The sequence below is a fragment of the Prionailurus viverrinus genome, chromosome C2 (genome assembly GCF_022837055.1).
Source record: "Prionailurus viverrinus isolate Anna chromosome C2, UM_Priviv_1.0, whole genome shotgun sequence".
NCBI lineage: Eukaryota > Metazoa > Chordata > Mammalia > Carnivora > Felidae > Prionailurus > Prionailurus viverrinus.
This window is the reverse complement of record NC_062569.1, coordinates 150,770,564-150,785,198: the sequence shown is the minus strand read 5'-3', so window position 1 is coordinate 150,785,198 and position 14,635 is coordinate 150,770,564. Positions and strand designations below refer to the sequence as shown.

The 14,635-nt window shown below is 44.0% G+C and overlaps 1 protein-coding gene across 4 annotated transcripts in view; it reads right to left on the bottom strand.

Annotated features, from left to right (window-relative positions):
- Positions 1 to 3,929: 3,929 nt before the first annotated feature.
- Positions 3,930 to 14,635, bottom strand: part of DOP1B (DOP1 leucine zipper like protein B) — a 105,425-nt gene continuing 94,719 nt past the window's right edge. For 3 of the 4 annotated variants that reach the window (XM_047875462.1, XM_047875464.1, XM_047875463.1), the window contains exons 33-37: positions 10,381 to 10,517; positions 7,422 to 7,477; positions 6,600 to 6,761; positions 4,961 to 5,090; positions 3,930 to 4,440 (exon numbers count right to left, since the gene is read on the bottom strand). In XM_047875462.1, the coding sequence (XP_047731418.1) occupies positions 4,189 to 4,440; positions 4,961 to 5,090; positions 6,600 to 6,761; positions 7,422 to 7,477; positions 10,381 to 10,517 (737 nt within the window). In that variant the 3' untranslated portion in view covers positions 3,930 to 4,188. The remainder of the gene's footprint in view (positions 4,441 to 4,960; positions 5,091 to 6,599; positions 6,762 to 7,421; positions 7,478 to 10,380; positions 10,518 to 14,635) is intronic. The other variant, XM_047875465.1, reaches the window with a different exon arrangement.

Here is a 14,635-nt window from a genome sequence, read left to right as displayed (position 1 = left end):
ATCATGACCTGAGCCGAAGTCGGATGCTTAACGGACTGAGCCACCCAGGCGCCCCTAGACCCATAGTATTTTAAAATGTATTTCCTTTCCCATTGGTTTAAAGGTGGACTTACTTGATTTCGATGGAGAACTGCTTGGAAGGAGCTACCTATATAGGATGAGAAGTAACCAAATAAGTTCAGCCTTGCTGGCTTCCTCCTGGTTTCCACGTCATACTTATGAATAAATTGCTCTGAAAACTAGGGTGTCTCCAAGAATGATCCAGGAAGCACCGGTGACAAAAATAACTTGTTACACATGCAGATTCCTGAATGTCACCCTTTCTACTGACTCAGACTCTCTGGGGAGGAGGCTAGGCATCCTGCAAGTTTGCAAGCTCTCCAGGTGGTCCTCGTGCACATGCAGGTGGGAGGACCCTTGCTAAGCATAGTTCCTCTGCTGGATTCTAACCGTAACTGACAGATTTCTAACCTCAGGATACCCCTATCCAGCCTGAAAAATGCTTGCAGGGGTCCTCTTCACTCCGAACTTCAGAGACAGCACCAAGTCCGGTCGGAGAGGATGCAATGGTGTGGAATGATTACTGCACGACGTAACAAAACACATACACATGATCACACACACAGGGTACTAACTTGACCCTCACGAGCCCAGTTGCTCCTTCAGGTAGAAGGTGGAGACTCCTCAGACCCCTTGGCTCATCCGCATTCTGCTCCTAATCGTATTCTCTTTGAAGGTGTTGACTTTGCACGTTCATTGGTTTATGTGTCTCACTGAACTGCAAGTGATACCCGCTAGCAGGCATTGTCTTAACACCAAAGCATTTTATTCCAATGACACAGAACCTGTCTGGGTAGTTCAAAACTTTTAAGTTCAACCTTCCTTAACTACTTTGGCAAACCTAGCCATTTCTCCTAATTTAACCGCGCATAATGTACAAATACTGGAAAACAAGGCGTGTTCTCCTCTAAAAACAGATCTCGCCACACTTTCAAAGCTAGGCGCTACTTTCTCTGTGCTGTGGCCCTAGCACGAGCTGGTTTTGCAGGAAGTCATACATGGGCGGGGTAGTTTCAGAAACTTGTCTTCCACACATTACGGAACAGCAGTAGCCACCATGGGGATTTCCTGTCTAATTTTCTCAGCACTGGGGTGGAGAAAAGGGCTCTAAGAGGGAGACAGATCTAGGTTCCGTTTCCTAGCTCTGCTGGCCTTGTAGAATGGGGTAAGCCTCTACTTCCCAAGGGGGTGGGAAGAGAATGTGATGCCCGGGAGACGCCTGGCACCGTGCCTGGCCCCTGGAAAGCACTCTAGTTACAGGGATCGTTTCATCCGCACGCATGGGCCACCCTCCCACCGACACTGCCCGCAGCTGTGTGTGTTCAAACCCGCTCTGTTAGAGCACCAGCCTGTTCTCCTTGGCTACGGCCACTCCTGGCAAGTCCCACCTCTCCCAGCACACTCCCTGTCCTCAGTGCAGTGGCTGAGGGCTGGACGAGGAGCATTTCCACCGGGAGGAATGGAGGCAGAGCAGTTGGCTCCACAGTGTGGTGAAGGGCCTCGGTTCCAAAGTAAGAAGAAAATACGGAACCGCTAACCTTGCTTCTGCTCATCTTACCGATACTGGGGTGGGCACAGGCTTCTTTTATCACTGAGGGGTGCAAAACTGTTCACAGATCACAGAAATGGTTAGTTGCTAGAACCCTAAGATGCAGTTGCATTCGATAGTCCCATTTTATAGATGAGAAAACCGAGGCACAAGTTTTGCTCACGCTAGTATGTGGGGAAGCTGAACACCACACCCAGGCAAGCCGACCTCACAGCTTATAACCCCAACTACTACGGTATTCACGAACTAAAGATTTAAACGTGCATCACATTGATAAGACTTCCTTAGTGTTCCATGATGTACTATGGAATTCCTTTTAAGATTTCCATTTAATAAATAAGGATTCACTTACACACACACGTTCAGAGACCATTAAGCTGTTTTAGATACTAGAGAGAAAAACCATCAACAAAATTTGTAAATCTAAGCACAGATGGCATAATAGCTCCCGATGATGTAAGTTACTAGTTTTGTAAATTCTGAGGTATGAACATATGCATGCCCTTGAGGTTAACTATTGATCGGCATACGGTTATCGCCTCACAGTCTGAATTACAGCAAACTCACAGAACTTACATAGAAATTATAGCTCTACGCTTCGGTATTTAAAGCTTTAGTCACCAAGCTTGCAAATGTTCTTAGAGATACCCCTTACACGCACAAACCCATCATTTTCATGTAATTCTTAACACATATTTGTATGAATACCCCTATTTCTGGTGGTGAGCTTGAATTCTTATTTTGAGCCCTTATGTAGGTAATCGGGTAGTTCTGTCCTCCACAAATCCTGTACTGGGGCTCTTGACACAAATTGCTTCTACACTGCACACATGCTAGGAACTAGTAGGTTGTTACGGGAAACTTAACCGACGATGCTGGTTAATTCCAAACCGATCCCTGGCGTGCAGAAAGGATGGACAGGAGAGCACGCATTAGGCCAGTGTGCATCATCTGGCCTGGAACCCGACTTCATGCGATGCTCTGGAGGCTGAAAAGGGGACATGAGGTAGGCAAGTCTGGAAGGCAAACCATGCTCCCTGGCAGAGAGTTCAGGCTCCCGCAGCCGAGCCAGGATTCTAAATAGGGTAGCTGGCTTAAGCCAGAGAGGCTCGGCAGGAGTGGGGTGACCCCCTGCCAGGAGAGAGGAGTCTGTGCTTAGGAAGGGATTATTATTTTTTTTTTTTAATTTTTTTTTCAACGTTTATTTATTTTTGGGATAGAGAGAGACAGAGCATGAACGGGGGAGGGGCAGAGAGAGAGGGAGACACAGAATCGGAAGCAGGCTCCAGGCTCTGAGCCACCAGCCCAGAGCCTGACGCGGGGCTCGAACTCACGGACCGCGAGATCGTGGCCTGGCTGAAGTCGGACGCTTAACCGACTGCGCCACCCAGGCGCCCCAGGAAGGGATTATTTTAATGAACAGTGAGGTCTACAAAGTGGTAAAGAGATCCCAGAAAGGACAAAGGAAAAGGGAAGAGTCGAGAGTCCGTTTCTCTGACAGAAGCTTCAGGCATTAAAGGCTCCGTGACTACATCGACTGATTTATGTTAAATGGAAAGTGCTGGCAAGGCACATCATGGTACATAACTAAGGTTACAGCTGTCAGAGTTCTGAAAACTATGTATTTCTTTCAAAGCTGGATGCACTGTGATTTTAATGCGTGACTTATTTTAAAGTTTATTTATTTATAAACTTTACAACCAACACGGGGCTCAAACTCACAACCCCAAGATCAAGAGTCGCACATTCTTCTGATCGAGACAGCCAGGCATCCCCCCCTTTTAAAAAATGTTTATTTTTTGAGAGCGAGAGAGAAACAGCGAGTGAGCGAGCGTGCGCATGCGAGCAGGGATAGGGGCAGAGAGAGAAAGAGAGAGAGGGACAGAATCTGAAGCAGGCTCCGGGCTCTGAGCTGTCAGCACACAGCCCGATGCCAGGCTCGAACTCACGGACCTCACGATCACGATCTGAGCTGAAGTCGGTGGCTCTTCTGACTGAGCCACCCAAGCGCCCCAGCCGGGTGTCCCTTAATATGTGATTTTAATGAGCAAGAGTTAAATACGTTGAGATATCTTCAAGCCCTCACCACTGCTGAACCGTCAATGGTAATGGGCAATTATTATTTTCAGAAAACAATGTATTTTGGCTTTAAAATGTGGTACCAAAATAAACATTTTAAAGGACATATGTGTGAGGGGTTAAGAGTAATACCCAACAAGTGTAAACTTTTAGAGAAATATACCGAGACAGCCCATACAGCTGCATCAACAAAGAAAACAACTCTTCATTGCCTTCATGCTTCATATTATGAATTTTGTGCTTGCATTAGATGATACATTAGCTTTATTTTCTTTACGTAAATTGAAGACGAAACATACAATCAGATCCACATATATTACAAGGCATTTAGGGAGGTGTGTTTTGTTGCCCAACAGAAAATTATCTGAAATCTACCTTCAAAATCGAAATTGGCTTGTTTAAAAAGCACTATCCTTGGCTCCTTTCTCGTTTAGAACGCACGTATCCTGGTTGTCACTGACGTATCGGTAAATGGATTAAACAAATCCTGTCTTATGGGGCTAACATTCCAGATGTTCCAAAAAATCATACTCAACACATTCTTCTAGCTGTTGCAAGACCCTCGGGCTATCTGTGACCGGGAACTCTAAGACTGGAGGTCCTTGGGTGTCGGCAGACAGCTTACTCTGGGTTTTAAAAGCACGATTTAGAATCTGGAAGAATGGCATCAATTGCCTAATGCTGGAAACAGAATGTTGGCGCAGCAGAGGGAATTCATTCTTTGCGCTGATCTCATCAGAGCTGCCAATTTCCTACAAAAACAAAAACACCGCATAAAGATGATAAGGCTTTGTTAAGGGTTAGAGGTGCGGGCCAAGGACATGTGGGCAGCAAATCTAAGCGATGGGTTCTCTGGGGACCACTCATCGTCAGCACTGGTGGCAGTTTCCCAAAAAATTCAAACGCGAGGTCTTCAACCGACGTTTCCCGCCGGGATTTCACCCCAGCCCCTCCCCTCTCCCCGAGACCCCTATTCTTCCTGCAGGGCCTTCCTCCGCCTAATAAACCGACTCTGTGCGAAACCTCTTCCACGTGATTGTGGTTCTCCAGGAGGCGCACCTCAGCATGTGGGCAGAGAAAGTGACGTGCCAATGAGGAAATAAAGATGGGATTTGGACCACCTCCGAGTTTTAACACTCAGACCAAAGAACTTCTGAAAACTATTCGGTCATTAAGATCAAGTGGCACATGACGGGCTTCTCTCGCGGCCCTCACTGCCTAGCCTCTCTCCCCTCCGCCACAAACACTGACTGTAAAAAGGAAGACGTTTACCCCGTATTTTAACTTTAGAAGTTCTAGAATCCTAACAGTGTGGGGTTTGCATTCTTGGTGATTCTCCTCTAGGTCTGACAGGAAGGCAGGGACCTCTGTGTCCACTTCTGGGACAAATGCCCACCTGTAACTGGATGAAAACAATCCGAGGTCAGGCGTGCTGGCTCAGAGCTCACTTCGAAAAAGATTTTTCAACAGGTTTATGGAGAAATAATTCACATACCAGATAGTACGCCCATCTGAAGTACATAATTGAATTAGCTTTTAGTTTATTCACAGAATTGTTTATCCACCACCATAATCAATTTTAGGATATTTTTTTCATCACCCCAAAAAGAACACCCGCTCCCTCTAGCTATCGCCCCTCAACCCCTTACATCCCCTCAGTCTATTTTCTGCCTCTACATATATATATTGAAATATATTTGGCATTTCATAGAAACAGAATCATGCAATATGTGGTTCTTTGTGACTGGCTTCTTTCGCTTAACATAACACGGTCAAGGTTCATCCATGTTGGAGGACACGTCAGTATTTTTTTTTTTTTTTTTTTTTTTTGCAGAATGTTTCATTGTATGGATATACCAATGTTATTTACCCTCTCGTACATTCGTGGACTTTAGATTTCCTCCACCTTTTATGAGTAACGCAGCTATGCAATCATATACATCAGAACCCACTTTAAAAAAAACTTTCCTTTTTGGAGCAGTTTTAGGTTTGCAACACAGTGGAGCAGGAAGTACGTACAGAGGCTTCCCATGTGCCCCCAGCCTCCTTTCCACGCAATGCCTTCCCCGCTATCAATACCCCACCAGAGCGGTACGTTTGTTATAATCAGTGAAATGACATGAATTTGTGTTATCATCCAAGGCCAGAGTTCACTTCAGGGTGCACTCTTGGTGGTGTGCCTTCTATGGCTTTGGATAAGTGTACAATGACATGTATCCATCATCAAGGTACCAAATAAAGTAGTTTCAGTGTTCTAAAAAATCCTCTGTGCTCTGACTCCCTGTCTTGCAATCCCTGACAATCTTTTTTGACTGTCTCCATAGTTTTGCCTTTTCCAGAGTATCACAGAGTTGGAATCATACTATTTCAAGCCATTTCAGATTGGCTTCTTTCACTTTGTAATATGCTGTTAAAAAGAACCCACATTTTAACCACAAACATTTCTACGTGATAACTCTTTCTTTAGAGGGGGCAGGACAGAGAGAAGTGGCATCTGGGGCCAGGCATGAAATTAAATGTATGAGCAGCTGTGTTAAGCCTACAGGAAATGTAAGCCAATAGGGGCAAAGTGAAGTGGAGACAGCCTGTTCCACTTATTAAAAACAAACAGACGAAGAAATCTACGCAAATGCAGTGAGGACCACCAGTCCGTGACTCTCGCTTTACGAGCATTCGGTAGCAAAACCACCTAAACGCGTAGACACCACAGAAACCCAGCCACCAACACCACTGTGAGGCAAATCCAGAAAACCACGGGTGTTGTAAGCACTCTGACATCTGGTATTCTGAGGAGGCTCGTGGGCCACCAGAAACCCCTACGGCGGCTTCTCCCACCCTGTACAGAACAAGTGAAAGTGCTCACGGGGAAAGTCACCAATTCAAGGAGGGCACACGGGCTTATCTGACTTACATTTGAAACAACGGCATCTTGTCAGGCGGAAAAGAAAGTGCTGTGTCCAAGAATTTGCAAGCTGACAAATATAAGATGAGCTCACTCTGGGCTATCTCCCCCAGGGAGGGCCCGTTGCCATCAGCAACTGAAACTTTTGTTCTGTTGATTTTGTTGCTGTTTCTAAAAATTTGCAAAGAAACTCTTGTTATAAATTCATTCACGTATGCTGTAGTCCATTTACCTATGCAATGTCCCTAAGAAGGGTTTTTCCGTTTAAGAACAGTTGAGGGTTGGCTCAGCTGGTTAAACGTCTGACTCTGGCTCAACTCAGGTCATGATCTCACAGTTCGTGAGTTCAAGCCTCATATGGGGCTCTGTGCTGACAGCTCAGAGCCTGGAGCCTGCTTTGGATTCTGTGTCTCCCTCTCTCTTTGTCCCTTTCCTGCTTATGCTCTGTCTCTGTTAATAAAACATTAAAAAAAAAAAAAAAAGAATGGTCAAATGGCTGGTCTCTTCACAAGTATTTCAAGAAAATAATATTGAGTGTTTGGGGGTGCCTGGGTGGCTCAGTTGAGTGCTGACTCTGGCTCAGGTCATGATCTCATGGTTTGTGGGTTCAAGCCCCACAATGGGCTCTGTGCTGACAGCTCGCAGCCTGGAGCCTGCTTCAGATTCTGTGTCTCCCCTCTCTCTCTGCCCCTCCCCTGCTCATTCTCTCTCTCTCTCGCAACATAAATAAACATGAAAAATTTTTTTTAAGTGATAATATTGAGTGTTACATAATCCTACATCACAAAGTGATGTCCGCTCACATGTGTGCATAGAACTCATACAGCTTACCTCAATAATTCGTCATCCTCTTTCAGATCTTCTTCAAGCTGTATGAATGTCTGAATCTTAAAAAGAAAACATAATTCAATTTACTATTGGAGAGGGGTTAAACCTAGCTTCATGTTTAAGATTTATATGTCCATAAAAAAGAGCAAATAAAGCAAGAGACTTGGCACAAAGAACCTGAAGAATAGGAAAAAATACTTGCTAACCAAGTATCTGATAAAGGGTTAATATCCAAGATGTATTTAAAAAAACTCATACAACTCAATAACAACAAAGCCAGTAACTTAATTTAAAAATGGGCCAAGGACCTGAATAGGTATTTTCCCAAAGGGGATACCATGGCCAACAGGTACAGATGCAAAGATGCTCAATATCACTAACCATCAGGGAAATGCAAAGTAAAACCCCAGCGAGGAATCACCTTACACCTGTTAGAAGGGCAAGCGGCAGAAAGACAAGAGACAACAAGTGCTGGTGAGGCTGTGGGGCAAATGGAACCCTCGGGCACCGTTGGTGGGCATGTACATTGGGACAGCCACTCTGGAACGCAGTATGGAGGTTCTCCAAATAATTAAAACTAGAACTACTATATGATCCAGCAATTCCACTTCTGGGAATATACCAGAAGGAATGCAAATGCTAGGTTCAAGAGATACATGTCCGCCCACGTCCACTGCAGCACTATTTACAACAGCCAAGACAAGGAAACGTCCTAAATGTCTACTGATGGATGAATGGATAGAGAAAATGTTGTACATGTACATACAGTAAAATACGATTCGGCTATAAAAAAGGAAGGAAATCCGGCTATTTGGAGCAACGTGGAAGACCTTGGCAGTATTATGGTAAGTGAAGTCAGTCTGACAAATATCGTAAAATCTAGTTTATACATGGAATCCTAAAAAATCAAAACGAAGCCAAATTCACAGAAAAAGAAATCAGATTTGTGGTTACCACAGACAGGAGATGTGGGGGAGGGGAAATTGGATGAAGGCGGTCAAAAAGTAAGAACTTCCATTACAAGATCAAGAAGTATTAGGGATGTCACATACACCATGACAATAGTTAACACTGCTGGAGGGCATATACGAAGTAGTTAAGGTAAATCTTAAGAGTCCTTATCACAAGTTCTTATCACATTTTTTCTTTCTCGATTTGCTTTTTCTGTCTATAGGAGATGATGGATGTTAGCTGAACTCACGGTGGTCCTCATCTCACAATGTTAGTCAGATCACTTTGTACACCTAAGGTTATATTATACTGTATGCCAATTACGTCTCAGTAAACCTAGAATAAAAGTTTAAAAAGCAGATAGTATCAAACAATACAAATGAGTGTGAACAAGCTGACAGTTAAAAAAAGGTCAAATATAATTACAGAAGATAACATATTCTCTATTTGGCCAAGAGCCATGTGCTATCAACTTGAAAATTTTCAGATGAAATTAGATATAGATGAAATAGTATATTAGTCCTGAAAAGGGAATTTTGAAAACATTCCTAAATATCTATTCAGAATCTTATGACATATCCTCATGAGTAATTGATAACTAAATGTGGGTAAGGAAAAAGAATTAAATGCGTGGAGTATTTCGGAAATGCTGCTCTTAAAAGCCTATCCACAAACTTCTAGTGCTTTCCGAGATTAATGTTGTTAATAGCCCTCTTAACAGCATTCAGCTTTCCACTTTAAATATTTCTATATAAGGCATGGCTTCAAAGAAACCCACAACATAAGTACAGGGGGCCTATTATGGAAATCTAGTATCAGTGAACGTGAACATCTGGCTAGTAAGTTCTTCAACTGAAATTTCAAGGATTTAGGACAGATAATTTCTCACTAGGAAGCTTCAGTTACATGGATTCATGGAATGGTAGGTCATGGTATGTGATGGATGTGATGGTAATGTTTTCAGGGATGGGTGTAAACTCTATAATTTAGAATTTAAAGGATCAATCTTCAGATTAGGTAATTCATGTCACCATAAAGTATAGCCTGCCAGTAGCTCTGAAACATGATAACCTGACCTCTTCCCTCTAATTTGATTTTGACTTCACATGAGATAGCATCTCCAACTCCTATATTTGGTTATCCACTTATCTAAACAGGATCTGAATCTTTTCTCCCTAGAGGCTCTCGATCTAACAGAGCTTACCTAGAAACTTTTCTGACTGCAGGTGAAGGCAGAGAATAACTCAGAGGTTTTATATTTTTTATTTTTATTTATTTTTTTTATTTTAGAGAGAGATGGAGAGTGTGCGAGCTGGGGAGAGAAGCAGAGGGAGAGAGAATCTCAAGCAGGCTCCACGCTCAGTGTGGAGCTAGACACGGGGCTCAATCCCACAACCCCAGGATCAAGACCTGAGCCAAAATCAAGAGTTGGAGACTCAACTGAGCATCCCAGGCACCCCACGTGTTCCTTGAATTTTACCTTCTTTACTTGTCCAACAGTGGCCAGTTTGTAATGTGTAGTTATTCACTGTGCCTTAAAGTTTTATACTTTGTTTATTCAAACTATAAAATTTCCCAGAGCTACATTAAATGGTTCTATCTTTAAAAATTCTGTATTTAACCAAGAGCTGACTACATGCTACCAACCTGATTGAAAATTTTGTAGATAAAATAAAAAGGAAATTTTGCAGATAAAATTAGGATACATTTGGAATAGTTGGGGCGCCTGAGTGGCTCAGTCAGTTGAACGTCTGACTTTGGCTCAGGTCATGATCTTGTGGTTCACGAGTTCAAGCCGCTTGTCAGGCTCAGTGCTGACAGCTCAGAGCCTGGAGCCTACTTTGAATCTAGTCTCCCTCTCTCTCTGCCCTTCCCCCGCGCTTGCTCACTCTCTTTTTCTCAAAACCAAATAAACATTAAAAAAATTAAGATATATATGAAATATTATTCCTGAAAAAGCATTTTAAAAAGCATCAACTCCGCTTTCAAGAGTTAAGATATTTGTACTTACTAATTCAGAGACCATTATTGGCCACAATGAAGTCAAATGTTGGGGAGATATTCTTAGCAGCAAAACTCTGAAAAAAAGAAACATCTGAGCAGCAACTGTGGATGTCTGTCCAACTCTGAGATTGTCTGTCAGGCGTTCTAAGGAAAGAAGATTTTAAAGACGTCACACAAATATGCAGTTTGGGGTTTCTCATCAGACAAAGAAAAAGCATAAAGCTGTAACTGCTTTGGCATTTAACGACAACGCAGCCTAAGTGGTGCGCGTTGGGAGTCTGTTTCTGCCCCTCTCGCTGACCTCCAGCCCTCTTCTCTGTGAAGTGAAGCAGGTCGTGGCCTGTGTTGAAGGAAGTGAACCAAGCAGCCCTTTACTGCCCTGCCACAGCTGACCAGAGGGACACCAACTTCTGACTGAAACCAGAAATCCGTCAGATGGCCAGTGGCCACCGCATTTTCTTCAGAGAACACGAAATACAAGACACAAGAACCACAGACGGTCCTCGGTGAGTGACGGAGCTACAAGATCACAGAGGTTAGCTGGCAGCTGACACCACATTCTGGGCGTGAAGGGTGAGAAGTGCAAGGGGGTGAACAAAAGAGCTGTTTTCAGTGAACTTTTTCGTGGCCATGATAAAAACTTTAATTCCTGCAGGAACAAAAGGTGTGAGTTCCTCCAGCCCCTCACAGTCTTCCCCACTTCTCCACTGAAATAACTGTAGAATATGACTCCCCTGCCACCCCCCCCCCCCCGTAATTTAAGGTTTCTTAGAAACGTAACAAATTGTTACAGCAAACAGCCAGATAATGGTTCATGCCAGTTAAGATTTATTTGTAGTATCTCAGTAATAAACTCTTGATGTGAGCTAGCTTAAGTGGGTTTTTATTTCTTGCTTTTAAAAGTACTCTTGGGAGGGGCGCCTGGGTGGTTCAGCTGGTAGAGCTTGAGACTCTTGGTTTTGGCTCAGGTCATGATCTTGAGGTTGTAAGATGGGGCTCTGTGCTGAGCATGGAGCCTGCGTAGGATTCCCTCTCTCTGTCTCTGCCCTCCCCTGCTCATGCCGTCTCTGTCTCTCTTAAAATAAATAAAATTGAGAGAGACAGGGGAGGGGCAGAGAGAGAGGGAGACCCAGAATCCAAAGCAGGCTCCAGGCTCCCAGCTGTCGGCACAGAGCCTGTTGTGGGGCTCGAACCCACAAGCAGTGATATCGTGACCTGAGCCGAAATCGGGTGCTTAAGCAATTGAGCCACCCAGGCACCCCTCAAAATAAACAAATAAACTTAAAAAAATACTTTTAACCAGGGGTGCCTGGCTGGCTCAGTCAATAGAGCATGTGACTCTTGATCTTGGGGTTGTGAGTTCGAGCCCCAAATTGGGTATAGAGATTACTTAAATAAATAAAACCATAAAAAAAAAAAAACAAAAAACTTTCAACCAAATGAAGGATCAAGCATAGCTCAAACACTTGACAGACAGACTGGCATTAAAAAAAAAAATTTCTTTTTTTAAGTAACCTCTACACACAACATGGGGCTTGAACTCACAACCCTGATGTTAAGAGTAGCACGCTCTACTGACTGAGCCAGCCAGGTGCCCCAGGTTAGCATTTTTGAAGAGGGCTTTGTTTCTGGTTCTGGATGAGATGGAGTAAATATATTACATCCTATTTTTCTAACTGCAATTAAAAAAAAACAAAACAAAACAACTAAAACCTTGAGTAAAATACATTGACTATCAGAAAACTGGAACATGCAGGAAAGGCAGCAGGATGGGCTAGGATCCTTGGGACTTAAGCAATGACCTGAAGGTGAATTTGCTAGGGTTTTTAAATCTTTTATTTAAATTGTTTATTTTATTCTGGCCTGGACACCTGAGGAGAACATAAGCTGGAATGCCAAAGTTTCAACCTGAACGAGAAAAGATAAGAAAAGACACCAGTGCAGAGAGGATATGGAGGTTGGGGTTATCAGGAAAGGATTTTAAAGATGTGGTCTAAAAATATCCCAATGATCAATTATGGACATTCGAAACACATGAAAAATAGAAACTGTCACCAAAGAAACAAAGAAGAGACAAATGGAAATTTGGGAACTAAAAAATAAATCCGTAAAATCGAAAAGCTCACTGATGGGCTCAATAGCAGAACGGAATGGACAAAAGAAAGAGGGAAGTTGAAGACAGAATTCATGGGAATTATTGCAACTGAACAAAAGAAAGAAAAAAGGCCTGGGGGTCGGGGGAAGCAAGCAGTCTCAGGGACCAGAGGGACAACAAAACGTCTAGCATTTGTGTCACTGAAGTCTCCCCCCCAAAAAAGGAAAAAGAGTACGGGTTGGAAAAATAATTGAAGAAATAATGACTGACAACTTTCCAAATTTGGTGAAAGACGTAGAAGTCTACAGACAAGAAGCTGAGTGAGCTCTGAGAGGGATAAAACCAAGGAAATCCAGTTCAGTCACATAATAAACCTTCTGAAAACTGAAGCTACAGAAAAAAACCTAGACAGTGGTCAGAAGGGAAAGCTACACGACAGCGGTCCCCCAGCTTCTCCACGTTCTGCTTCCCGAGGCCTCACTCAGCCGCGGTCCAGAAGCACACGATCCTTCTGACACGAGGTCAGAAGGTCAACAGCAGCCTCACGTTACACGTCACAGTGCCTGCGTCCCTCACCTCGCTTCAGCTCACTATGGAGGCACTTTACCACCTCCCATCATCACAAGAAGGGTGAGGACAGAACAGCAAGATGTTCTGAGAGAGAGAGAGAGAGAGAGAGACCACATTCATGCAAAACTTTCATTGGGTATACTGTTACAACTGTTGCGTTTTCTTGTTGTTGCTAATCTCTTGTTGTGCCTAATTTACGAATTAAGTTTTATCTTAGGTACCTACATAAGGACAAAAACCACAGTACAAGTAGTATTTGGAACTATCCATGGTTTCAGGAGTCCACCGGGGGTCTTAGAATGTATCCCCTGTGGAAAAGGGAGACCACTGTACTGAAAAAGGAACACTAATTTGAAGGAGAGCAGATTTCCCTCAGAAAGCACGGAGTCACAGAGAAGCGGCACATTTTCCAAGCGCGGAAAGAAAAGAACTTCACCCCAGAACTCCATCTCCAGTGAAAACATCCTTCTGGAATGAAGGTGGAAGGAAAAAACCCAACCCAGACCAAGAAGAAGGAAGACAGTCTCTGTGGAAAACGGAGAAAACTTGCAGCCAGCAGATCTGTGCTCCAAGAATGTCTAACAGATGTTCTTCAGACAGAAAAGGAACGGTAACAGCAGGAAGTGTGGAACAGCAAGACAAAAAAGCGACAGAAAGGGTAAATCCATGAGTAAAAATGATGTTATCTTTTGAAATTACAAGGGACAGTGGAAGTGGCTTCGGAGGTGGACTATGCCATGTGAGACGCCACCACAGGGGAAGCTGGACGTACGGTACACAGGACACTCGCTACTGTTTGTGCAGCTGCTTCTGAGTCTTAACCCATTTCAAGACAGAAAGTATTACGGAAAAAGTGGTTTGCACGCACAGGGCCCGCTTCATGTTGGTGCTCCGAATAAAAGCTAAACTCGTGAGATTCTTCTTTAGCCACGACGATCTGTTGCAGAATCACTAACGTTCTTCAATTCTAATATTCCTTCCTCAGCTGAGTGATAAAACCTTAGAAATCTACGGAGCCTCTGCGAGCAGAGAGCGGGAGGGCCCGAGACAGTCCCCGCCCCACCGTTCCAGGTCGTGGGACCCTGTGCAGGCCGGCCACCTAATCTTGCCGAGCTCTGTCTCCCATCTGTGAAACCGGAGCAGTCCCCTACTCCACCCCCCTCCCAGGGCACCTACTCAAGACCACAGCCTATCGCTGGGAACCAAAGGGCTCAGGTTTCAGGCCTGGTTTTGCCGGTCATGGCAACACAACTTTAGGCAGGTGCTACTCTCTCTGAGCAGCAGTATCCTGATGTAAAAATAGAGCTAATACATACAGGACAAGGAGGGAGACTTAAAAGGTGGGACATCCTCCAACAGACCTGGGAAGAGCCAAAGTCACCCAGCCTGAAGGGTACAGAGTGTTGCCACTAGATCCTTCTGATGCCCCTAGTCAGGGCCTTTGTTGGGGGTGGTCTCCTCTCACCTGAGACAAACAGCTTTTTGCCCCTTAAAAAAAAAATCCTTGGTTTGGGCTTATCTACAGCTTCTTTTGTGATCAATGTAAAATTTATGTCCCTCTGCGCCAAGCTGTACAGAGCCACTCAGTTCTACACCC